Here is a 27,396-nt window from a genome sequence, read left to right on the forward strand (position 1 = left end):
GGCCCGGGGGAAGGAGAGGAGGAGGAGAGGGCGGTGCCTCGTGCGCGTGCGGCCGCTCGGGCTCGGCGGGCTGGTGGCTGGGGGCGGAGCTTGCTGGCCTCTAGCTGCGGGGCGGAGGCGGAGGAGGAGGCGGAGTGGGTGCCGACCGCTCGGGCTGTCGGTCCCCGGGGTGCGGCGAGTGGGTGGTGCCGGAGTTGCTTGGACAGTCCGGGCATTAGGGCCCCGGCGGAGCTCGCTCCCCAGGCCGTGCTGGGCGGGGTGCGAGGCGGGCTGGAGCGGGCCCCGGAGGCAGCGGCTGCGCCCTGAGCCGGGGAGGAGCCGCAGCCGGAGCCGGAGCCGGGGGGCGGGGGCCTTGGCCGGGGTGCCGGAGCGCTGGGGTCAGACGGTTGTTGGGGTCGGTGTGTGGGTCTCTCGGCCGGTCCTTCAGTCAGCCGGCCGGGCTGGGGCTGTTGGGCAGCCGGCAGTGAGGGCGGCGGCCCCGCTGCCCTGCTCCTCCTCCCCCGCGCCCGGTGCTCGGAGCTCGGCGCCGCCGCCGCTGCCGCTGTGATTGGGTGGAAGATGGCGCTGGGCGGATGGAAATCCTAATGACAGTCTCCAAATTTGCTTCCATCTGTACCATGGTAGGTGGGAGCTGCGTCGGGAGCGGGCGTCCCGGGGGAGCGCCTGACCTTCCCCCGCCCGCGGCCGCCCCGGACACCTCGGGGCCTAGGGCGGCCCCCGGGCTGGAGGAGACGGGCTGGGCGGCCGGGGCCGGGCGGCGCGAGGAGGAGGAAGAGGGCGAGGGCGGGTACGGGCTCGGCGGAGGAGACGAGGCTAGAGCAAAGGCTGCCGTTAGGGGAGGCACCGGCGGGCGGGGAGGGCTTGGACACTGGGGCAGCAGGAGCCATTAGAGGCCTCCCCGGACCGGCCGGTATGTGCGTGCGTGCGTGTGGGGGGTGCGCGCGCGCGTGTGTAAAAGATAGTGGAGGATCTCCTCCCCGCGCGCGCGTGTGTGTGTGTGTGTGCGTGCTTGTAAGACATTGGGGGCTTTCCCCTTCCCATGTGGGTGTGAGAAAGATTGGAGGTTTTCCCCCCAACCGCTTCTCCCCCCAACTCCGTGTGTGTGTGTGTGTGTGTGAGAGAGAGAGAGAAAGAGAGAGAGTGAGTTTTCGGAGGCCTTCCCTTTTAGCGTGTGTGTGAGTTTGGAGACGTGTGTGTTTGTAAGCTGTTGGAGGCTTTCCCTTCAGCGTGTGTATGTGAGAGAGCGATTGCACTTTGATTCCCTCTTCTAGTGTGAATGAGTGATTGAGGAGGTTCCACTCATCTGCGTGTGTGTAAGTTAATTGGAGGTCTTCATGCGAGTGTGAGAGTTTGGAGGGGCGTGTGTAAGTTATCGGTAGGGCTCAGCTTGAGTGTGTGAATGTGTGTGAGTTATTGGAGGTCTGTTCAGCATGCGTATGTGAGTTTGGAGGCGTGTGTGTTTGTAGGCTATTGGAGGCATTCCCTTCAGCATGTGTGAGAGAGAGATTGGATTCTTATATTCCCTTAGCGAGTGTGTGAGAGCAATTGAGGAGACTCTTCCATCAGTGTGTGTGTGTGTGTGTGTGTGTGTGTGTGTGTGTGTGTGTATATGTATGTGTGTTTGTGCGGGCGCGCAAGATATTGGAATCTTTCTCCTTTGCCTATGTGTGCATGAGAGATGGGAGGCTTCCCTCCTAGTGTGTGCTATTTAAGGCATGTGCATTTGAGGGTTGAGGTAGTGGTGGCTTCCCCCTTAGCTTGTGTGAGTTCCTGGAGGGTCTTCTCTCTAAGTAAGGGGACACTAGAAGTATCCCCTTCTGTGGTGTGTGTAGATATTTAAAGTCTCCTCAATGTGAGGGATGACTTAAGAGGTCTTCTTGGATCTTGAGGGTGATTGGGAAATTGTGGATCGTGAGTAATTACTTCTGCGGTGAAACTTTATAATTCATGCCGGGAGAAGCCCGAGTTTGATGGGATTAGGCCTGTTTTGGAAGAGGAGGAAAGATTTGTGAGGTTGAGAGTCGAGGAGACTGAAGTAGGGGAAATGGGTATGACTAGAGCTAAAGGCAAACAAATTAGAAATTTCCAATTTTGCCTGATTGTGGAGAATCTTCTTAAGTAGATTTTGTCACTGTGGAAGGGTCTACTAATTGTGTTGATAGGAAATCTGTTGCTCCCTATGGAGATGGATAGGATTGGGTAGTTTTTTTTTGCTTCATGTCTCTTGAAGGACCCTCCAACCTATTGCTATTGTGGGTTGAAAAGATGTACTGGTTTCTTTAAATATAAAAATCTGGAAATGTCATGTGGCTGAAGAATTTTTACTTATTTTCTATTTTTAATTTGCTGAGGAGTTCTTGTAATGAATTGCCTGCCCCCTTTTCCAAACAAAAGGAGGCAATGACTGTGTTTAGGTGGTAGCTTGGTCTCAGAATGTAAGTTACTTTTAAAAACTTCACTGATACTCTTTTAATGTATTTGCTGGGCTGTACCAAACCCATCAGTATTTATTTAGTTTTAAAGTATCTTTGTCACATTGGTATGCAATATTTGTGTGATAACCTTAAAAAAATTTATTCTTGACAACGGAAATGTACCCATGTCTGTTCAAAATCTTGATTTAAACATATTACTCTGAGTCAACATTTGTTAAGTGCCTCCTGTGTGCCAGGACTAGGACTAGGATACAAAGGCAAAAACAAACAAAATAACCTGTATCCTCAGGTAGCTTATGTTCTATGGGGATATTAACATCTGCGTGTATGAGTAAATAGAGCATATTTACAGAATAATTTGGAGATGGGTGGTTTTGGGCTGAGGGAGATCATGAGAGGCCTTACGTAGGAAGGAAGCACTTAAGCTATGCTTTGAAGGACACTTAGGAATTTTAAGCATATGTAGAGGAGCATGGAGACTGGTGATGGGATGCTTTTTATGGAGAATTACAAGTAGACCATTTTGGTGAGTATGTAAAGGAAAGGAATGTATAGTGAGCCTGGAAAGGTAGGTTGGAACTAGGTTGTGAAGAACTTCAAAAACCTGAGGAATTCCTGTTTGTTCCTAAATGCAACTATGACTTCTTAGGCAGGGGAATGATGGTCAGACCAATGTTTAAGGAATATCAATTTGGTAGTTGTTTGGAGGATAGATAGAAGAGGGGAGGGAATGGATTCAGGAAACTAATTATGAGGCTATTAGTCCTGGGGAAAGGTGATAAAGGCCTGAGTCTCAGTTTCTTCATCTGTAAAATGGGGATAATATTTATAGTAATTACCTCAGAGTTATTGTGAGGCTTAATTATTATATAAAACATCTTACAAATTTTAAAGTGCTATATTATTATTATTAATAAATGTTATTCACATTTGCTTTTTATGTCTTCTTTAGTCATTTGTAGATATAGTAGGTTTTTTTAAAATTAGCTTCATTTCAGGATGAACATATAATTTATAGTTTGTTTTTTTAAGTAAGGATTTTGTTAGATTTGCCAACCAGGAAGTTCAAATAGAAGATGATATTAGAGAGGCTGAGGTTGCAAGAAGCATCATGGTGTAACGCAGGTAGCTTTACAGGGCAAGGGATGGGAATATGTGAACTATTTAGCTTTGCCTTTTAAATAATAGACAACTTTTGAATGAATGAATTAAAAAATTTCAATTTCAAAAGTGTCCCTTGTTTGCTTTCTTGAAAGTGTCTGCAAAACTATGGGCTGGTGAGCTTGACTTTGATTTACAGGAAAATTCTAGAATGGATCGCTAAAGAGATAGTTATTGAACATCTAGAAAAGGAAGTAGTGATTAGCTAGCATGGCGTCAAGAACAAGTCATGCCACACTAGCTTAACTTTCTTTTCTGACATGGTTACTAATTGATGTATGAGAGGAATGCTGTAGATATAGTTTACTAATATTTTGGCAACTATTTTAATAATGTGTCTCTTGTAATTCTTGTGGAGATGATAGACTAGATAATGATACATTTAGATGGATTCAGACTTGTTTCTGGCCAAATTCATTGTCAGCGTGGTGGGAAGTTTCCCCTGGAGTGCTCCAGGGATCTGTGCTTGACTCTGTTTTGGGTTTTGCTTTTTTTTGTTGTTGTTTTGTTTTCTTTTTAAACATGAACTCAAATAAAGGCATAGATGGTATGCCCATCACATCTGCAGATGACACCAAATTAGGAGTGATAGCTAGCATACTGGATGAAAGAATCAAGATCTAAAATGATCTTGACAAGTCTAGAAAATTGGACTGAATTTAGTAAGATGAAATTCAGTAGGGATAAATGTGATGTCTTATATTTGGATTAAAAAAGCTAATTTGGAAAGTATAAGATGGGGGAATCATGATGAGACAATAGTTATTTTGAAGTGGACAGGGAGGTGATGTTAGGGAATTACATGTTCAATAAGAGGCAGTCAGTGTGATGTGGCAGCCAAAAAAGTTAATATGATCTTGGGTTGTATTAAAAGAGGCAAAAACTTCAAGGAATGGGAGGCAATAGTCCCATCACACCCTGCTCTGGTCAGACCTTATTTAAAGTATTGTGTTCAGTTCTGGGCACCACAATTTCAAAAGATATATTGATAAGCTGGAAGGGGAAACAAAGCTGCTTAAGGATCTTGAATCCGTGTCACATGAAGATCTCTTTGAAACAACTTGGATGTTTAGCTTGGGGAAAAGAGAGAGGAAACAAGCCTTTAAATGCTTGAAGAGCTGTCATTTCAAAGAGGGGTTATACTTGTTTTGTTGGGTCCCAGAGGGTATTGAACTGTATGTGGAAGTTGCAAAGAGATAAATTTGGTCTTAATATCAAGAAGAAACTTGCAAACAGAGCTGTTCATTAGAAGAATGAGATGCTTTGAGAAATGTTTTTTTTCCTTCTTTCTTTCTCTCTTTGAGGGGTGTGGTCTTCAAGCAGAAGCAGGATGACTACTTGTCAGGTGTGTTATAATGAAGATTTATTTTGAGTAGATTGGAATGGATGGCCACAGAAGTCCCTTCCAACTTTTAGATTCTGTGATTTTTTTCTGAATGAACATTTAATTCTGGCCACCCACTTTCAAATTTGTACCCTTTGTCGCAAGGAGTGCTACACAAGTATATGTGAATGACCTAGTGCATCATCACCATCAGGGAAAGAGCAACACCACAATCCAAGTCTTGCTAGTAGTGGAATAATATTTTCATTTGCATGTGAAAGGCCATTATGTTAAATCAAAGTCTTTAGCCAAGATTTTTGGGTTTTTGATACCTACTTTTCCAATTTTATTTTATGCCCTTCTCCTAAATGATCCAAATTGGACTTCTCACTATTACTCAGACTTTTTCTTACCACATATGTTTGCTTATACCTGGAATGCACACCCTTTAACTTCCCCAAATTTTTAACTGCTGAAATTTTAACCATCTTTTAAGGCACATTTTAAGTGCCATTTTCTATGTTGAGCCTTCTTTGAGATAGAAGTAGAAAGAGAGTTGAACTTAAGAGTTCCAGAACCTGAGTTCAAATCCCAACTCTGCTTCTTACTACTGTTGTCATTATGGGAAAGTCTCTTAACCCCTCCCCAAGTTTTTCAGTTTCCTCATTTCTAAAATGAGGGGTCTGAACTATGATAAGGTCTCTTCCAGTTCTTAAATCTGTGATCACTTAATGCCTATGGATTCTTACTAGAGAGCACCTTGGTTGGTTATAGTTCTGCTAAACTTGTGTAATAGTCATTTGTATACATGTTCAGTGTTCTCTACTGGATTATAAGCTCTTTGATTGTAGAGATGTTTTTTGAATTACAATAGCCAATTAAGATTTATTACATGGCTTCTGTGTCAAGGATTGTTCTAGGCTTGACAAATGCAGAAGTGCTAGGATACAAATATAAAAATGAGACCTTTGAATTATAGCTCAAGAGCTTATGTTGTGTTAGGGAGATGCAACATGTTCACACATGAGTGATTACTTCAGGTTTTATACAAAATAATACGATGATTTCTTGGGGGAAGGTACTAAAAGCTGGAGGAATCAGGAAAGGCCTCTTAAAGGAAGTAGCACTTGAATTAGGTTTGAAAGAAGCTAAGGACTTGAGTCAGATGTGAGGAGGGAGATCATTTCAGATGTGGACAACCTGTGTAAAGTTCGTGAAGGAATGCCATGTGTGGTGAACAGCAAGAAATTGTTTGTCTGCAACATGGACCAATTGATGGGAAATAATATACAATCAACTTGGAAAGAGATTAGATCCAGATTCTGAAAGGCTTTAAATGCTAAATGGAATTTGTATTTTATTCTAAGTGGGAGAGAGGCACGCCACTAAAACACTTTATGCAGAAGAGTGTCAGATCAGATCTGCACTTGAGGAATATCAGTTTGGTAATTGTGTGGTGTTTGGATTGAAGAGAGGAGTGAAGGATGCAGGGAGACCTATAGGCCAGAGTTGTAGAGTGCTTGATTTAGGGTTGATGTGTATGAGTAAAGAAGTGAAAGATTGTGGGCAGAGGGCTGATCTTAGAGTTTTGATAGCTAAAACATTTGGGTACATTAATCATTCCATAGTATTTACTTAAACATCCATTTAGGAGAGTAATAAAACCTGGATAATAAAGAGCTGTTTGTCATATATGGTTGGTTAAAAATTGAAAGTGAATATTTTGGGGGCATGAGAAGGCTTGTTAGAACAATTCAGAATAAGAATTATAACATCTCAGTCATCATAGAGCTTTTAGTTAATACAGAAGAATCAGAATTGGAAAAGTTGGAAAATTGGAAGAGTTGGAAATCTCAGAGGTCATTTAGTCTAATCTCCACTCAAAGTATGAATTGTGTCAAGAATATCCCTGGCAAATGTTCATCAGCCTCTGCTGGTAATAGAGGCCCATTGACAGGTAACTTAACTGTGTTTGTGGCAAGCCCATTCCAGAGGCCGCCCATCCATTTGTTGAGCTGGGATCTTCCACCCTGTGGACTTTTTCCGTTTTCTCTCCCTTTAGGGCCATACAGAATGAGTTTAATATCATTCTCTCCTCCCAACTCCACCCCCTCTCCCTTTCAGATGTGTGAATACCACGTCCTCTTCCTAAGTCTTTTCTTGGCTAAACATCCTTGGTTCTTAAAATTGATCCTTATATGACATAATTTGGGGTTTTCTCACTCTCCTTTGGAAATGTTACAGCTTGTTAATATGTATCTAAAATGTGATACTTAGAGTTGGACACAGTAGTCCAGAGGGATAAAAGTAAAGGTCAAAGTACTGTGATACTATCACTTCCTTTGTTTTGGATATTGTGCTTCCATTAATGAACTATTACAATAGCCTCCTAATTGCTCTCCCTTCCTGAAATCTCTTTCCTTCTTCAGTGTGCCACATATCTTCCATAGTGATTTTCCTAAAGCATATATGTCATCCTCTTACTTGAACAATTCTAGTGGCTTCCTATTGCTTTTAGTATCAAATTCAAATTCTTCTGTTTTGACATTTAAAGTTCTTAACAACCTGGCTTCCATGTGTCCAACCTCATTGTACATTACTCTTCTTTCTTCATGTTTGTGTTCAGCTAAACTAGCTGTTGCTTTCAGTTGGTGCTCCATTTCCCACGTGTGTGGCTTTGTACTGGCTATCATTCATTCTTGTATGTACTACTCACCTTTGTCTCTTAGAACCCCTTGTATACGTATACAAAACTCAGATCAAGTGCCACTACATATATGAAACCTTTCCTGATCTCCACTTGTATTTGTTTTGTATGTACATAATGTGTATGCATACACACACACACATACATATACATATGCATATGTATATGTGTCGTTTTCCCTAGTAAAATGTAGGGTACTCAAGATCAAATCCAGTTTTACTTTTGTTTTTGTATATATGGCTTCTAGCACAGTGCCTGAAACATATTAAATAATTAGTAATTGCTTGTTGATTGATTTCGTCGTTCTAAAATTACACTAGGGGTTTTTTTTGGCATATATTGTTGACATTGCACTTGCAGTTCACCAAAATCCCTAGGTCTTTTTCACATGAACTGATTGCTTTTTAATCATACTATTTTTATTACATTCTTGTGTAGTTGGATTTTTGCATCTAAGTGTGGGATTTAAGTTAATCCTGGTTTATCCTATTTGATAGCTTCTGTACACTCTTCTGTTTTGTTAAGTCTTTTTTGCATCCTGATTTTGTTTTCTAATGTAATAGTTATTCCTTTTAGTTCTTGAATATTGTAAATGTGACAAGCATATAGTTATCTGTGTCTTCAAACCATTGATCAAAATGTTGAACAGAACTCAGATAACAACTACGGTGTGTGGGCATAAAGACCTCCATCGAGGTTTTCAGTGATCATAGGTACTTACTGGGCTAGGTTGGTCAGTTCTGAACTCATTTGGTATGATCATCCAGTTAATATCTTTCATCTTGTCCTAAGGTTGTCATTAGAAATTGTCAAATGCATTGCAGAAATCCACATATAATTATTTGTAGTATTATCCTGGTTTCCTAGTCTAGTGATCTTGTAAAAAAGAAAAAAAAGTATGATATTTGTGTGATGTTCCAGACAGTGCTAGGCATTGGGGATAAAAAGACAAAAATTAACAGCCCTTATCTGTAAGGATCTCATAATTTATTATCCTATCTTTAAAGTATGACCTTATCCACAGATATGTGCATTTTATTAATTTTAACTTTTAGAATCAATGTGGCATGGCGAATAAAATGCTGAGCTTGAAGCCACCAAGACCTGTATTTGAGTAATTCCTCACAACAGCTATGTGATCCTGGGCAAGTCACTTAACTTCTAACTCTATTCCCTCGTTTGTAAAATTGGGATAAAATAATACCTACCCAGTTGTATCAAATGAGATAACTTAGGTAAAGTGCTTTGCACATCTTAAAGCACTATATAAATGTTAGCTATTATTAACTGCAACTATTATTTTTGGAAACAGTAGAACATTTCAGGACAAAAGAGAATTGAACCACAAAAGAAAACAATCCCATATACCCAGTGATTATAGTGTCTTATTCCCCTTCTCCACAGAGTAGTAGAATTCTGAAAGAGAAGGTAATGGCAAATTTTTTCCACTGCTGAAGTGAGGGGTGGAAATCTTCATGAATGCTGTGCCTACATTTTTGCTCATTTCCACAGTTTCCCAGTGCTTCAATATGTCTTTGCACTCTGTAGTTAGCAAGAAAGCTGAAGTACATCACCTGTTGCTGCATGCAGGCCAAATACAGGTATTGCTGTCTTCTTTCCCCCTTGGCTTTTTATCCTAATTTCTAGTCAGACATTACACCTGGTCAGGATAACCCCCTGGAAAGACATTATTATCTTACTCTTTTCTAGTCATAAGGCTTCCTTGGGACAAATGTAGCTTTTAAAAATTTTAGAAATTTTTTATTGATACCTTTTGAACATCACAGTCATTTGTATATAACTTTTACTTTTCCAACCCAAACCTTTTCTTGGAAACAAGGGAAGGGGACAAACATTTATTAAGCACCTTACTTCTATGCTAGGCATTGCTAAAATACTTTACAAATATTATTTCATTTGATACTAACAACAGCTCTAGGAGGTAAGTTGCTATCATCTCCATTTTACAGTTGAGTAAACTGAAGCAGACCAAAGTGAAGTGACTTGCTCAGGTTCACAAAGCTAATAAGTGTCTGAGGCCAGATTTGAACTCATATCTTCCTGATTCCAGGCCCAGGACTCTCTCCACTATCCCACTTAGCTGCTTTGTAACAAAAACACTTAAGCAAAACCAACTGACATAGGGCATGCATCTTATAGTTCCATGCAACATTCTGTGTCCATAGCCCCTTACCTTTCAAAAGATAGGAGGGGTGATGAATTTTCTCTTCTCTGGGATCCAGGTTTTTTTTGGTGGTAGTTGTTCATTGTGTATATTGTTTTCTTGTTACTGCTCACTTCATTTGATACTAGTTCTTATAAGCTTTACTATATTTCTTCAAAATCTTCAGATTTGTCATTTCTTATAGTGCAGTAACACTTCATAATATTCTTTCCTATACTGTATTTTGTTCAGCTTTTCTCCAACTGATGGTCATTCACTTTGGTGTTTTTTGTTTTGTTTTGTTTTTGCTATCACAAAAAGTACTGCTATGAATATTTTGGTGTAGATGGACCTTTTTGTGTGTCTTTGACTCCCTTTGGGTGTACTATATTTAGTACTGGGAACTCTTTGTCAAAGGGTATGAGCAGTTAAGGGACTTTTCTTTCATGGTTCCGCATTGTTTTCTGAAATGGTTTGATTAAATCATAGGTCTACTGACATATTAGTGTGCTTGACCTTTCATGTTTCTTGCAACATTATTTCCATGTTTTTTCATTTTTGCCAATTTGCTGTTGTTCAGTTTATTTTTTTAAAATTATGTATGTATTTTTTTGTGAGGCAGTTGGGGTTAAGTGACTTGCCCCGAGTCACACAGCTGGTGAGTGTTATGTGTTTGAGGATGAATTTGAACTCAGGTCCTCCTGACTTCAGGGCTGGTACTGTATCCACTGTGCCACCTAGCTGCCCCTGGTTGTTCAGTTTAAAGTAGACCTTTAAAGCTGTTTCTCTTATTAATGATTTGGAGCAGTTTTTCATATGCCTTTTGACAGTTTGCAGTTTTTCTCTTGAATGTTACCCTTTCTTCATGATGTACCTCATATCTCTGTAGAGTTCCCAACCAGTAGCAAATCTTTTCCTGTTCTTCTCCTTCTTACCTCTAGTTTATTAGTGCTCCTTTTAATTGTATTCTCCCAACACAAAATTACTTTGTATTTTATTTTGAGTAGAATGTAAGCTTCTTGAGGTCAGGGACTGTTTAGTTTTTGTTTTGTAATCTAGTGTTTAACATAGTGTCTGGAATATGGTTGGTGCTTAGCAAATAGTTATTGAGTTAATTCATGTTCTTTGACTGTTTATTTATTGGGGAATCACTTTTAGTCTTCAGTATTTGTGTTAGTTGCTTTTCTTGGCCGTCATACTTTATCAGAAGGCTCTTTGTCTTTTTATCAGTTTACTCTGGCTTGTAGTGGTGAAGATTTTTCCTGTGTAAATGTTTGCGAATCATTGCTTTAATCATTTTATAATTTTACCAGAACATTTATGTCAGGCTTATTGGCTTACAGTTTGAATTGCCTATTTTCATTCTCCTTTTTGAAATTCAGGCCTTGCTTATTTGCTGCCATTCCAATGGGATTACAGTAGTAATGAATGACCTTTTATGACTAATGACTTAGTCACCTGCTTAAGTGTTTGAGTAAGTACTCTTTGATTCTAGGATGATGATGATTTTTCTTTTTTTTTTTTAAATTTATTTTGTTTTCAATATTCACTTTTATAAGATTTCGAGTTCCAAATTTTTTGCCCTTTCCCAAGAGAGCATGCAATCTAATGTAGGTTATACATGTACAATCATTTTAAGCATATTTCCACATTAGTTATGTTGTGAAAGAAAAATCAGAACAAAAGGGAAAAAACACAAGAAAGAGAAAACAAAACAGAAAAAGAGAAAATAGTATGCTTCCATCTGCATTCAGATTCTTTCTCTGGATGTGGATAGCATTTTCCATCATGAGTCTTTTGGAACTTAGATCATTGCATTGTTGAAAAGAATTCTATCAAAGTTGATCCTCAAACAGTGTTGCTGTTACTATGTACAATGTTCTCCTGGTTCTGCTTACTTCACTCAGCATTGGTTCATGTAAGTTTTTCTGGGTTTTTCTGAAATCGTCCTGTTCATCATTTCTTATAGAACAGTAGTACTCTATTACATTCATATACCACTTGTTCAGCTATTCCCCAGATGGTGAGCATCCCCTCAATTTCCAATTCTTTGCTACCACAAAAAGAGCTGCTATAAATATTTTTATATATGTGGGTCATTTTCCCTTTTTTATGATCTCTTTGAGATACAGACCTAATAGTACTATTGCTGGATCAGAGGGTATGCATGGTTTTATAGCCTTTGTGTATAGTTTCAAATTGCTGTCCAGAATGGTTGGATCATTTCGCAACTCCATCAGTAATGCCTCCATCAATAATGCGTTAGTGTTCCAAGTTTCCCCACACCTCCAACATTTATCATTTTCCTTTTTTTGGTGATATTAGGCAATCTGATAGTGTGAGGTGGTACCTCAAAGTTGTTTTGATTTGGATTTCTCTAATCAATAGTGATTTAGAGCATTTTTTCACATGACTATAGATAGCTTTAATTTCTTCATCTGAAAACTGTCTGTTTATAGCCTTTTGATCATTTATCAATTAGGGAATGGCTTGTATTCTTGTATAATTTTGTCATGCACTTCTTGACATGCGCTAGTGGAAGAAAGCCTTTAAGCTGGCTGTACTGAATCAAATGCTTTACTATAATTTTATGACTTATTATAAATTTAAAATTTTTTATAATCAACAGTAGATACAAGATTTCCCCCCCTAAATCAAAGGTATTTAACACTGCCATTATGGAGATTGAGTATTTTAGAAATGAGGCCTTTATCACAGGCACTGACTGTAAAAATTGTTTCCCAGCTTTCTGCTTTCCTTCTAATCTTGGTTGCATTGGCTTTGGTTGTTATGCTGATGCTTCTTAAATCTATCTCTCCTTCCCCAGTCTTTCTGCTGACCTCCAACCTAGCATGTCCTTTTAGACATTTTGAACTACATGGCCAGTAAACATCTTAAACTCAATATGACCAAAACAGAACTTGTTATCTTTTTCCCTAAACCATCTCTCCCTCCTACCTTCCCTATTACTGTAGAAGGTAACATCATTCTCCCAGTCCCTCAGGCTTACAGTCTAGGAGTTATCTTGGATTCCTCACAATCTCTCACCACCTCCATATCCAAATTGTAGTCAAGGACTGCTAATTTCACCTTTGCAACATCTCTTGAATATGATGGCCCCCTTTTCTCCTCTGACATTGTTACCACCCTAGTGCAGGCTCTCATCACCTTATGTCTTGATTACTGCAGTAGCTTGCTGGTGGGTCTGCCTGCCTCAAGTGTCTCTCCACGCCAATCCATTATCCATTTAGCTGCTAAAGAGATTTTCCTAAAACAAAGGTCTGATCATCTCACACACACCCCATACCCCCTCTCCAATAAACTCCAGTGTCTTCCTGTTGCCTTTAGGAACAAATGCAAAATGTTCAGACATTCAAAGTTCTTTAATAACCTAGCTGCTAAGTCATTGTCCTCGCCCCTTTCTATCTTTTCTAGTCTTTTTACACCTTGTTCCCCAGCACATAAACTCTCAATCTAGTGACCCTGGCAACAAGACACTCCATCTCTTGGTTCTGAGCATTTTCGTTGGCTATCCTCCATGCCTGGAATGTTCTCCCTTCTTTTTGTCCACTGACCCTTCCTGGCTTCCTTTCTGAACTAAAATCTCACATAGCTTTCCCTAATCCTCCTTAATTCCAGTGTTTTCCCTCCTTTAATTAGTTCCTGTTTATCCTCTGTATATAGTGCTTTGTATATATTTGTTTGAATGTTGTCTCCCTCATTAGATTGTAAGCTCTTTGAGGGCAGGAACAGTCTTTTGTCACTTTTTGTATCCCCAGCATTTAGCACATTGTCTAGCTCATGGTAAGAGCTTAGTAAATGTTTGTTGATTGATTGCATTGGAAAGCAAACACTTCTGATATAAAAGATAATTCAGCAAATTGTTATAGAAGGTATGTCATATAGAATTGCAAAGTTTTAAGTTGAAAAAGATCTTAGTGGTCACATAACTCATAACCCAAAAGCTTGCCTATTACAGTACCTCTGATAAGTGGCTGTCCATTCAACCTTTCAATGAATGCTGGCCAAAAGCCAGTCATTCCACTTGTGGATTGCTCTAATTTTTAGGAAGCTTTTCCTGGCCTTCAGCTGAATTGGCCTCTTTGCATCTTCTACCTATTCCTTCTAGGGTCCAGCAGAACTAGTTTAATCCCTTTTCCACAAGACAGCCTATCAGATACTTGAAGGCAGCTATCATGCCTCTTCTTCCTTCCCTTTCTCTCCCAACCACATCCCCAGTCTTTTCTTTTGCAGGCTAATTACACCTACGTCCCTCATCTCTTTCTCATATTGACTAAAAGCTCTTCCCCATTCTCCTTTCTTCTCTAATTTTTCAATGTAATTTCTAAAATATAGTATCTATAACTGAACATACTTCAGTTTTAGTCTGACTAGGGCAATGTATATCAAGATCATTGTGTTCTTATTCTTAGAAAGGCTTCTTTTCTCTTAGTGCAGCCTAAGATCATATTAAATGTTTTAGCTGCCATATCACACTACTAACTCATGGAGGTTGTAGTCCAGTAAAACTCCCAGATCTTTCTAAAGACAGATTGATGTCTAGCCATGTCTCCATCATATAATTTTGAATCATATCGATTTCTTGAACTCAGTTATAAAGCTTTGGTTTTCTCCCTGCTTAATTTTGTCTTAGTGAGATTCTGCCCAGTGTTCCATACCTATCAAAATCTTTTAAAATTCTGGCTGTCATTCAGTATGTTGGCAGTATTAGAGATCAGATAATAATTTATATCTTTATCCAGTAAAAATGTTTAGCAAAGGAACAAACGTATAGGTCCTTGGAGCACTCCATTGGAGTCCTTCTTCCAAACTCACATGAAACTGTTAATACCTACGCTTGAATCTGTCTTTCCCAATCCATGTAGCCTATCTTGGCCATCCTGTGCAACTCTTGTCCATGTATCCTCATAAATTTGCCACTAGAAGTCCACATAGCTTGCTGGGGATCTTCTTTGACTTTTCCTGGCATTGAAAGGATACTATTGCAGTACTTGGCTTTTCCATTGGCAGCTCTTGTCCTGTTTAGCAGATCTTTATCCAATCAAACATTGATAACATCTTTTTCACCACTTTTCCTTCATGATTCCTTGTTTGTAATGTGTTACAGCCCACTCAGATCTACCATGCAAATCCTCAGTGTCTGTAACTGTGATTCAGGTCTTTGGAGACTTATGTGCCATGACTCACAGCCATCCAACATTACACTACAAAAATATTGGTATTAAAAAGATAGGACTATGTTTCACGGAGATAATTTGGGTCCTTAGGATAACCTTGCAATTTCTCAAAGATAATTTGGTCTGCTCTATTCTTCCTTTTCAATTCTGGGCCTGACTGTCCATTTGCATCATCTGTCCAACATATATATATATATATATATATACTGATTTATAAGGTCTGTGAGTTGTCCATCCAACTGAACATTTTATTCTCACAATAGGTATTCTTCATTTGCTTGTTTTTTTCCCCCTTGTGTGGATAGTTAGCTCAAACTCTTGAGTGATTATGGATCTCATTTAGGAGGTGCAACATTGTTCATGGATTTGATGCACAGTGTGCTCTGCAAAGAGGAGTTTCTGGGGGGCCTCATCATCCTAAGAGAAGCTGGCAGGCTTCTCTTTGACTTGGATGCTGCACTGAATCTCCATAATGGCAGTGTTAAATACCTTTGATTTAGGGGAAAATATCTTGTATCTACTGTTGATCATAAAAAATTTTAAATTTATAATAAATCATAAAATTATAGTAAAGCATTTGATTCAGTATAGCCAGCTTAAAGGCTTCCATCCACTAGTGCATGTCAAAAAATGCATGACAAAATTACGCAAGCTACCTCAAAACATGAAATAGGGATAGGCTTGTTTGATAAGGAAGAATTGTTTATTTTGTTCAGTTTGTATAAAATATTATTATTTCCTGTCTGGGAATAGAAATGATGGTCTAATGTTTAGTACTTAGAATCATTAGAAAAATATCTTGGCAGTTTGAGTCCGAGAAAACTACTACTGGAAGAAAAATCTCAACTCAGAAATATTATTTTACAATCCATGCATAGTTTTTTTTATCCTTGAGAATTAGGTATGTTTCTTTCCAGTGATAGCCTGAGGGTTTACTCCATAGCATTCAGACTTTTCTAAGAATCATTTGAGGGTAATATGTTAAATTTACATTCACTGTAAAACTCTCAGGACCCTATTAAACTTATCCTGTATCAATTACTGTAATAAAATTTTTTTGGCACATGACACAGTTACATAATCTGTCTTTAGATAGCCCATGTAAATTTTGCCACCTTTCTCTCAGACGTTGAGAGAAGATGAATTAGATATCTGTATAGCATTGTAATGAAAATGCTAGAAATGTGTCTATTGAAGACTTATTGCAGCAACCCATAATTGATGTATTTAAATATAAGAAGTTAGGTTTAAAACATCTGTGATAAGTATCTTAAGAAGGAGGTCATATATAGTCTGATTTTCTTTTGAAAGAGAATTATTGAATCTATGAATTCTTTTACTAAAAATTGACTAAAGTGGGACTTAGTTTTGCACAGTGTTAAATGCTGACAAATGTTTGTATGAAGTGTAAGATGTGCAAAATAGAGCATCTTCATATGAATTGATGTATCAGTGCTTCTCACTTTTATGATTATCCTTTATTTTTAATCTACATAATGTCTGAAGTAATGATGTCTGTTCTTTAATGTGTTTAAAAACACTATCTGTAATATTCCAAGTTTGAGGTTAAAACAAAAATGAGAATTTGTAATCCATTATAAATATGAGAATCTACCTTGTGATACATAATCATTAACAAGTGTTTGATATATAATGGTTTAAGTTTTGTATTTCAGTAGAATAGGCTTTTATCTTTGAAAGTTGATGAATCTTGCATTTTATTTTGGCATTTCAAAGTAAGTTTATATGTGGGACTGATTGAGAGTGTTAATTTTACATAGCAAAAGTTTTAATTAACTTGAGAGAACCCGAGATCACTTGTACAAAGAATTCTTTGCCAAAAATTTAAGCTTAATTTTTTTTTCTTCTGTGAAATAACCTATAGGGAGGAAAATGTTAGTTTGAAACCTCTCAAACAAAATGTGATTTGAGTTGTGCACTTTGTTTTACATGAAATTTACCTGTTTTAAAAAATATGATCATTTCCTCTGCTTCCTCAAAGTAGAGTAGAAAAGACAAAATAAAGGTGGTTTTTTCTTTTCCATTCAGGACATATTTGTCGAACACTTAACGATATGCTGTTTATTGTTAGTGCTATGGGAAGTTGACAGATAAATATAGATATATATTGATATCTATCTATATATATATATCGATATAGATATATATTGATTTCTATCTATCTATATCAGTATAGATATATATAGATATATCTATCTGTCTATATTTTATATATTATATATATATGAAAATATAACAAACAGGGTAGTATTTGTACCATATAACAGAAAGGTACTATAGGAATCCATAGGAGGAGTTAGTCACTCAGAGAAGGGAAAACTTCATGGAGGAGTTGAAACTAGTTGGGCCTTGAAAGATTGGAATGATTTGGATAGGTTAGATGGGGGGAGCAGATTTACAGACGGAAAATACTTGATTCTACTGGTGAAATTTTTGTGCCGTTGGTTAATGTAGTAACTTTTGAGGAAGTTCATCTATATGAATGCTCATTATTGTTTATTTGCTTATTTACATAGTACTTCAGAGGTGAGTTCTTACAAAAATGAAAACTTAAAGGAAATGGAGAATTATCTACAAAACTATAGAATACTCAGTAAGAGAAATATGCAACAATATAAAAACATAATCCAATCTTTGAAAATGAAATTGAACTAGAGTAAAGGAACTAATAAAAAGGAGGAAAAATACTATTCCAGATGAATTATATCAAATATTTAATAACACCTATAGTCCACAAATTATTTTTAAATTTTGTGAATGAAAACATACTATCAACCCTGTTTTATGAGACAGATCTAGTCTTAATGCAGGTATTCTTTCTTAACCTTTTTGTGTCACGGACCCCTACAGCAGTCTCTAGGGATGACTTTGGACCAGTTCTTAGAATAATGTTTAATGTTTTTAAATGCACACAATACACAGGATTACAAATAAAACCAACTGTTTTGAAGTAGAATCATAAAAACAAAAAAATCAAAAAACAAAAAAAACAACCAACACAACTAAAACAAGTTCATGGACCTTAGGTTAAAAACCCTTGTGTTAATGCTTAAATCAAGCAAGGATAAAGAAAAGAATTATAGATTAAAGTCACTAACGATTATAGATTCAAAAAAATTAAATACAGTCCTAGCAAAAACATATCCTTAAAATTATAAACTGTGACTGAATTCAGTTTTATTAAAAAAAAAATGACAGTTCAACATTAGGAAAACAATTAAGGTAATCATATTATAAACAAAAATGCCCACAACATGATTATATAAATAGGGCAGAAAAAGCCTTCAAAGACTCATTTACAGTAAAAGTCCCATAAAATATAAGCGTTAAAACATTACATTTTATCTATCTAATGTATCTCAAACCAAAAGCTAGCATTGTTTTCAATGAAAAAAAAAGCTTTACCAGTAAATACGGAGGGGGAAAAAAAAAAGGATGTCTCTTTTCTCCACTGTTATTTGACATAGTTTTAGAAATGATAGAATTCCTAGAAATTTCCATTTCTAGAACTATGTGATAGAAGTAATTAGGCAAGAAAAAGAAATCAAAGGCATAAATATGGGCATTTGCAAATTCAAAGAGGAGTTGAAGCAAATCCTGTTTGCTAATGTTTCCTTAAAAAACTCCAGAAAATCGTCAAGGATGCCATTTGACACTATAGTGAATTAGTAGGATACAAAATAAACTCACAAAAATCAACATCATTTCCACATAGCAATAATAAAACCAGAAGGAAATATAAAAAGAGAAATCTCATTCAAAATAACAGAAATGAATAAAATATATGAGAGGCAATCCATCAAGGGACACTAAAGGCATATAAATACAATTAGAAAACACCATAAAGGAATAAAGAACGCTTTAAACAACTGGAATGATATTCATTGCTCATGATTGGGCCACTAAAATAAAGCAAAGATGATGGTATCTATTTTAATTTACAGATTTAGTGCTATACCAAACTCTCAAGGAGATTCTTGGTAGAGCTAGGCAAAATAAGAGCACAACTCCTTTGGAAAAACAACTCTGGAAACTCAAGGGAAATAATGAAACAAACTGGAATGAAGAAAAAAATAGCACTTCCATACCCCAAATTATACTTTAAAGCAGTGATTTTCAAAAGCATTTGATACTAGTTTAAAAAATAGAAAAGCAAATCAGTGAACAATACTAGGAAAAGGATTAGAAACAATTTAACTCAATCCAGAATTTGCTAAACCTGAGAACATCAATTAGTTGGGTAAGAATTGCCTGCTTAATAAGAACTGTTGGTAAACTGGAAGTCTGTCAGAAATAAGGCTTAAACCATATGCCACAATATACTAAAAATAGATACTATGACCTGACTAATAAAGGGAAGAATTAGATTAAGTATCTTTTGCGGGTATGGGTAGGGTGAAAAATTCATAACTAAACAAGGCCTGAGGGTTGCTGCAAAAGATTTTTTTTGAATAATATTTCATTTTTTCCAAATTACTTGTGAAAAAAACTTTTAACATTCACTTTTAAAAATTTTGAGTTCCAAATTTTCTCCCTCCCTCCCTCCCTTCTCCCTTTCCTGAGACAGTAAGCAATTTGCTATAGGTTACACATGTGCAATCATGCAAAACATTTTTCTATATTAGACATGTGAAAGAAAACTCAGATCAAAATAAAATGAAATAAAAACTGTGAAAGAAATAAAAGTGAAAAATATTATGCTTTGATCTACATTCAGACTCCAGTTCTTTCTCTGGAAGAGACTAACATTTTTCATCATAAGTTCTTTGAAATTGTCTTGGAGCATTGTATTGCTGAGAATAGCTAGGTCATTCACAGTTGATCGTCCTATAGTGTTGCTTTTACTGTGTACAATATTCTCCTGGTTCTGCTCACTTCACTTTACATCAGTTTATGTAAGTCCAGGTTTTTCTGAGATTGTTCTGCTCATCATTTCTTATGGCACAATAAATAGTTCAGCCACTCTTCAATTGATGAAATCCCCTCAATTTCCAATTCTTTGCCACCACAAAAAGAGCTGCTATAAATATTTTTTGTACAAATAGGTCCCCCTGCTTTTAAAAAAAATTTCTTTGGGATGCAGATCTAGTAGTGGTTACTGGGTCATAGCCCTTTTGACTGTAGTTCCAAATTGCTCTCCATAATGGTCGGATCAGTTCACAACTACACTAACAGTACATTAGTATCCTAATTTTCCCATATCCCCTCCAACATTTGTCATTTTCCTTAGCCAATCTGATAGGTGTGAGGTGGTACCTCAGAGTTATTTTAATTTGCATTTCTCCAATCAATCGTGATTTAGAGCATTTTTTTCATGTGACTGGCTATAGTGTAAAAGATTAGAGATAATTTTGATTATGTAAAATTAGGAAGCTTTTGCAGGAACAAAATCATTGTATCTAGGATAAGAAGGGAGGTGGTTGATTGGGGAAAATCATTGCCTTAAATATTTCTGTTAAGGATCTGATAACATACAAATATGTATACAGAACTAGCATATTATATGTAAGAGCTGTTCCCCAGCTAGTCAAGGGATTGGAACATAGAATTCTCAAAAGAAGTACAAACAGCTAACGACTATATTAAATACTGCTCCAACTCACTAATGATATGATAAAATCAAATTGGAACTACACTGAGATTTCTCCTTAGGTCCAGCAAATTGGAGAAGAGGACAAAAATATGGGAAAAAAAGTGAAGTAGAAAGAGTTTCAGAAAGACAGGTACACAAACACACTGTTGGAACTAGAATTGGTCCAACCATTCTGGAATGCTGCTTAGAATCTCCTAAAAAAGTGCTTAACAAGTTCAAACCTTTTGACACAGAGATTCCCGTTTGTAGGCATAAATCACAGGGGGTTAAAGATACAGGGATGCCATATAGACTGAAAAAGTCATAAAACACTTTTTGTGGTAATAAAGAATTGAAGACAGAATAGGTGCCCAGTAATGGGGAAAGTCTCAAGAAATTGTGGTGTGTGAATGTTATGGAATATATCTATGCTGTGAAAAATTGTGAATAATTTAGACAAACGTGGGAAGACAATATGAATGAATGCAGAGTAAAAAGAACTAGGTAAACAACATGCATAGTGACTATAGCAGTTTAAATGGAAAGAGCAACCACAAATGGAATGCTGTTTAAACATGATGGAGTGGGGATGAAGAGGATATGAAAAATTTCCCCCTCTTCCTTCTTTGCAGATGTTGGGGACAATGGGAGTGGCACATTACATAATATTATCCAGATTGGTTGATGTTTTGCTTAGTTTGTTGAACTGCTGTTTGAGGCAGCTAGGTGGCACAATGGATAGAGCAGTGGACCTGAAATCAGGAAGCCTGTGTTCAAATCCAACTGCAGACACTAGCTGTGTGAATCCAGGCAAATCACTTACCCTCTGTCTGCTTCAGTTTCTTCTACTTTAAAATGGGAATAATAATAGCACCTGTTTCCCAGGGTCGTTGTGAAGATGAAATGAGATAATATTTGTAAAGTGCTTAGCACAGTGCCTGGTACATAATAGGTGCTTAATAAATGCTTTTTCTCCCTTCTCCCTCCTTCCTCCCCATTTTATTTATTTATCTATGCTTTTTGGCGAGGCAGTCGGGATTAAGTGATTTGCCCAGGGTCACACAGCTAGTAAGTGTCAAAGTGTCTGAGGCCAGATTTGAACTCAGGTCCTCCTGACTCTAAGGCTAGAGCTCTATCCACTGTGCCATGTAGCTGCCCCCATCCCCATCTTATTTAATAACTGGTTTGATGTTTAGAGGAGGAATGTAGACATGTATGGAAATGAAATTAATATAAAAACAAAAGAGAAAAAACAATTGAAAATTAAAATGCCAGAATTAAATATGAGAATTAAGGTTGTTACAGAATTTGAGAGTTAGAAGGGACCTCAGCGGCCATGTAGTACAACTCATATATGAAAGGAATCCTGCTATAGCGTACTTGACAGATGTTCATCCCACCTTTGATTAAAGAGTGAGGGAAATTCACCATCTCTCTCAGCATTCCCTTCCTCTGAGATTGCTTGAGTTATTAGAATGTTTTTCTTGACATCAAGCCTGGAGTTCCCTCTTTGCAACTTCCACCCATTGCTCTTCATTCTCCTTTCTTGACATTGCACATGTCTCCATTCCTCTCCACCTTCTTCAGGTTAAACATCCCCAGTTGTTTTAACTGAACTTCACATGACAAAATTCAGGATTCTTTCCTATCCAGCTTATCAGTGTTTTCAGCTGTGGTGCCCAGAACTTGCAGATGATCAGAATGCAGCAGGCCGATTATTACCTCCCTTTCCTGAAGCTGTGCCTCTCTTAAGAGGGTCAAGAATCACGTTAGCTTTTTTGGCTGCTGCATCACACTGACTCATATTGAACATTAACTCTATTAACACTCCTCTCCCTGACCCCACTCCCCCTGAGCTATTTTTATTTTATTTTATTTATTTTTTTTATTTTCAGACAACTGGGGTTAAGTGACTTGCCCAGGGTCACACAGCTTGTAAGTGTCAAGTGTTTGGTCTGAGGCCGAATTTGAATTCAGGTCCTCCTGACTTCAGGGCCTATACTCTATCCATTACGCCACCTAGCTTCCCCCCCCCAGCTATTTTGAAACAACTATTATCTCATGCCTACCTTGTCCTATACTTCCCAAGTTAAGTTTTTGAACCCAAATATGGCTTCACATTTATCCCAAATTTAATTTTAATTGGATTTATCCTAATGTTCTAGGCTTGTTGAGTTCTTTTTTGGATGCTGATTGTGTCACCAGGGTGCTAGCAATCCCTTCCAGATGTCATTGGCATGTTTGAGCATATCATCTATGCCCTTATCCAAGTCACTGACAAAAATTTTAAACAGCACAAGGCTAAGTGCAGATTCTGGAGGCATTCTACTGGAGAATTCCTACACAGAGTTCAACCAGCCAAAAATAGTTCTGAATCCATCTAAGTGTATAACAGTCTAGACCACTGTGCTCTATCTTTTCCATAAGAATTCTATGTGATACTTCCTCAAAAGCGGCACTAAAAATGTAGGTTAGTAATAACTATAACATTGTCCTTATCAATATTACTTTAGTAATCCTGCCCAAAAAGGAAATGAGGTTTGGCTAGAATGACCTGTTCTGGATAAAATCATTCTTACTCTTGTAACCTGTTTCCCATCGTAGATCATCACTAACCATTTCTTTAATGATCCATTCCAGATTTTTCTCAGGAACTGTAATGTAAGTCAGCAGGTAGAGATTTAAGAGATGATTTTTGAAATGATAAAAGAAAAGGAAAAAGAATGATGAGGATGGAGAGGGAGGAGGACAGGAAAAAAAAAGGTTTCATGGTATACAAAGTATTACAAAGTTTCATGGAGTAGGTAGTTAGGATTCCCAGGAGTAGGAGCAAAGTAAGAGGTGTTAGTATTATTTAAAGAGCAGTATACCATTACTTATATATTGTCTTGATTGTCTTAGCTTTTTCCCATTCTTTGTTTTTTTAGTAGTTTTTATTGTGCAAAGAGCAGTATCTTTCCTAACTATTGGTCAGTCAAGTAAACATTTGTTAATGAATTACTATGTGCCAGACACTGGAGTAAGCACTGAGGATACAGATATGAAAAAGAGTCTCTACCCTCAAGGACCTTACAGTCTGATGTGGAAGACACACAAAAGAAAACTGAAAGGGGAGAAGGGGGAAGATACCTAGCAGAAGCATGATGTAGAAGTCAAAGGAATGCAGCTGGCTGGGAAGTGAAGAGATGACTGACTTGGACCAACTCCTTAAATGGAGGTTTGGTTGCTCTTCGCTTCGCCTCCCAATCAGAGGAACAGAAGGTACTGAGGTGTGAGTACCAAGACTGTGTCAGTCTTGCAGAAGATGATGTTTCCAAGTGATGAGGCTCTTAGGGGCATGATGGACAAAGTTAAAGGAGAGCAGTTGGGTAAAAACATGACACACTTTTTCTTCTTGGATTTAAGGTTTTCATTACCTCCGTGGTTTATTCTTTAATAATTTTAGTATATCACAATGGTATTTTCCCCTCTCATCTACTTTGTTGATCTCTCTTGTTTTTCTTCTCTGCTAATAGAACAGCTACTGCAAGTGTCCTGCCAAAGATTTTATTTTTGGAATTAGGTCACCACCTATAAAAGTTGGTAGGGACACGGGACAAATTTTAAAAGTTGAAAAGATACTAAATAAAGTGATTTAGTATAATTTTTTTCCTCTGGAGGGCCATATATTTATCCAGCAAAACTGAGAAGTCTTTCTTTTGTTCTTTTGTACTTCTCCCATTTTCTTGAGTCTTGAGGATGTCTGGTGTTGGAGAACAAAGATATTTTTTCTAGAAAATTGGAAATGTGTGGGCATTTCTAACCTTCCAAAAGAGAGTAACTGAAAAAGAAAAGATAGAACACATGGAAAAAGCTACTCGTATTTTGTTGGGTATCTGTTAATCTTTAAAAAGAAAGAAGAGTTTTTAAAAATTGATAAGAAAACTTGTAAAATTTACTAAAACAAAGTAAAAATATTCTTCAGGAGTTTATTAAAGATGTTTTTAAAGAAGCAATAATAGTTGAAGATCTTACAGTACCAGCATTCAGTGAGTAATATAGTTGATGAAAATGTCTTCTGAATTCAGCAACAACACTTGAAGATTCTAAAGCTAATTTATTGAGCAGTCACTGTATCTGAAGCAAATAATGATCCTTTGTCAAAATTTGCCTTAACGAATGGCTCAAAATGAGAAACTAAGTGAATTTCTAGTTAGTACAAAAAGAAAAAAAGACAATATGAAAGTCATTATAAATGGAAAGACTGTTTTGGTTAGGAGTCTTTTTTTTTTTTAAACTCTTGATTCAAAGGTAGAAATAAATATGCAATATAGTACCACAGTGACTGCATTTGATTGGAGTACAAAACAAATTGCACATTTAGTACTTGATATTATTGCATCAAATCTGTGGAATATGGGCCAAGATGGAAGAGTAAAGGCAGAGAGACTTGCCTAGCTCTCTCAAATTCCTCTCCACACAGTGTGAAAATAATGACTCAAAAGGAATTCTGAAGTGGCAGAACCAACAAGTGGATGAGGTAAAACAGTTTTCCAGCCCAAGACAACTTAGAAAGTTGGCAAGAAAGGTCTGTCTCACAGGGGTCAGAGTGGTGTGCAGTCTAGCACAGGCTGCACCAGCACAGGTGGGCTCTGGGAAGCCAGCAGCAGGCCTTAAGGGTGACTAAATCAGCAGGGGCATCTTCCTGAGCTCTCAGCCCACCAACAGGAAGTTAGACAGCTGGCTAGAAGGAGAGTGTGGGGGACCCTTTGCTGGCATTGGGGAGCAGAACTCTGTTGTATTGCCTATGCATAGCTCTAGGTCATAGCTCCAATGTGAGGAGAAGTCCTAGCAGGACTGGGGACCCTGGAGACAGTTCCAGGTTGCTCCCAGACCAGAGCACATGACAGGATAACAGTGACCACACTTTTCTTTAGATCATACCACCTAGGAAGAATCAAAAACTTAACAGACACTACCTTCCTTCCCACCCCCACCCCAAACTAGGTCTGAAAGTAGGAGCATGAAAAACCTGCAGCTTGAGACAGTGTGTGTCCTTCACCCTGGGAGCAGAGCTCATCTTTCACATGAAGTTAAAAGTCAAGAAATAGGGTGGGAAAAATGAGCAAATGAAGAAAGAACTTAATTATATAAAGTTCCTATGGTGACAAGGACGATCTCAGAAGAAAACAATGTCAAAACAATCCCTTAGAGAAAAATGTGAGTTGGGCTCAGGCCCAAACAAAGAATTCCTGGAAGACCTCAAAAAGGATTAAAAAAATCAAATAAGAGAGATAGAGGAAAAAATGGGGAAAGAAATGAGAGTGATGCAAGAAAATAATGAAAAAAAGTTAACAGCTTGGTAAAGGAGGCACAAAAAATACTGAAGAAAATAATACCTTACAAAACAGAATTGGCCAAATGGAAACAGAAGTGCAAAAATTCACCAAAGAAAAGAACTCCTTAAAAAGTAGAATTGGCCAAAGAAAAGGAGGTACAAAAACTCACTGAAGAAAAATAATTCCTTAAAAATTGGAATTGGGCAAGTGGAAGCTAATAACTCCATGAGACATCAAGAAACAATAAAACAATCAAAAGGATGAAAATGTAGAAGAAAATGTGAAATATCTTGATGGAAAAACAGGACACCTGGAAAATAGATCAAGGAAAGATAATTTTAAGAATTATTGTACTACATGAAAGCCACAATACCAAAAAAAAAAAAAGAGCCTAGACATCATATTTTAAGAAATTGTCAAGGAAGACCACCCTGATATCCTGGAACCAGTGTAAAATAAAGTTGACAGAATCCACTGATCACCTTAAGAAAGAAATCCAAAAATGAAAACTCCCCAAAATATTATAGCCAAATTCCAAAGCACCCAGGTCAAGGAGAACGTAGTGCAAAAAGCCAGAAAGAAACAGTTCAAATATTGGGGAGCCACAGTCAGAAAACACAAGATTTAGCAGATTCTACATTAAAGAATTGCAGGGCTTGGGATGTGTTATTCTGGAGAGCAAGGGAGCTAGTATTACAACCAAAAATCACCTACCCAGCAGAACTGAGTATGTTACTTCAGGGTAGAAGATTAACATTAAATGAAATTTAGGATTTTAAAGCATTCCTGATGGAAAAACTAGAGCTGAATAGAAAATTTGACTTCCATATACAAGACTCTAGAGAAACACAGAAAGGTAAATGAGATTCAATCAGGTTAAACTGTTTACATTCTTACATTGGAAGATGATGCTTTTAACTCCTAAGAACTTTCTCATTATTGAGGCAGTTAGAAAGAACGTATGTAGACAGGGAGCATAGGAATATACATAGAGAGCATGGGTATGATTTGGCTATGATGGAATGATAGCCAAAAAAATAAAATTAAAGGATGAGAAAGGGGAATGGGGTAAATTATCGCACATAAAAGAAGTGTGGAAGAGCTTTTCCAAGAGAGTGGAAAATGAGTGGAGGCGCGGGGTACACTTGAGTCTTATTCTCTTTGGGATTGGCTCAAAGAGGGAATAACACATGCACTCAGTTGGGTATAGACATCTATCTTACCCTACAGGGAAGTAGGAATGAATGGAGATAAGAAAAGGGCAAGGAAGCTGATAGAAGGGAGGGCAGATTAGGGGAGAAGTAAAACACTTTTGAGGAGGTACAGGGTAGAGAGAGAATGGCAAATAGGGGGAAAAAGTAGGATGGGGGAAATACTCAGCTAACAATCAACAGCAAGTATGAATGGAATGAGATCTTCCATAATATGATTTGGGTGGGGAATCTGTGGCCTCACCCCTGATTTAGTCATAAAGGATGATACTATCATAAGCAAAT

The 27,396-nt window shown here is 37.7% G+C and overlaps 1 protein-coding gene across 2 annotated transcripts in view; it reads left to right on the plus strand.

Moving 5' to 3' along the window:
• Positions 1-162: 162 nt before the first annotated feature.
• USP12 (ubiquitin specific peptidase 12) overlaps positions 163-27,396 on the plus strand; it is a 127,089-nt gene continuing 99,855 nt past the window's right edge. The window contains exon 1 of one of the 2 annotated variants that reach the window (XM_020997149.2): positions 163-620. In XM_020997149.2, the coding sequence (XP_020852808.1) occupies positions 573-620 (48 nt within the window). In that variant the 5' untranslated portion in view covers positions 163-572. The remainder of the gene's footprint in view (positions 621-27,396) is intronic. The other variant, XM_020997148.2, reaches the window with a different exon arrangement.

This window comes from Phascolarctos cinereus, unplaced genomic scaffold, assembly GCF_003287225.1.
Source record: "Phascolarctos cinereus isolate Bilbo 61053 unplaced genomic scaffold, phaCin_HiC Scaffold_726;HRSCAF=1367, whole genome shotgun sequence".
NCBI classification, from domain to species: Eukaryota; Metazoa; Chordata; class Mammalia; order Diprotodontia; family Phascolarctidae; genus Phascolarctos; species Phascolarctos cinereus.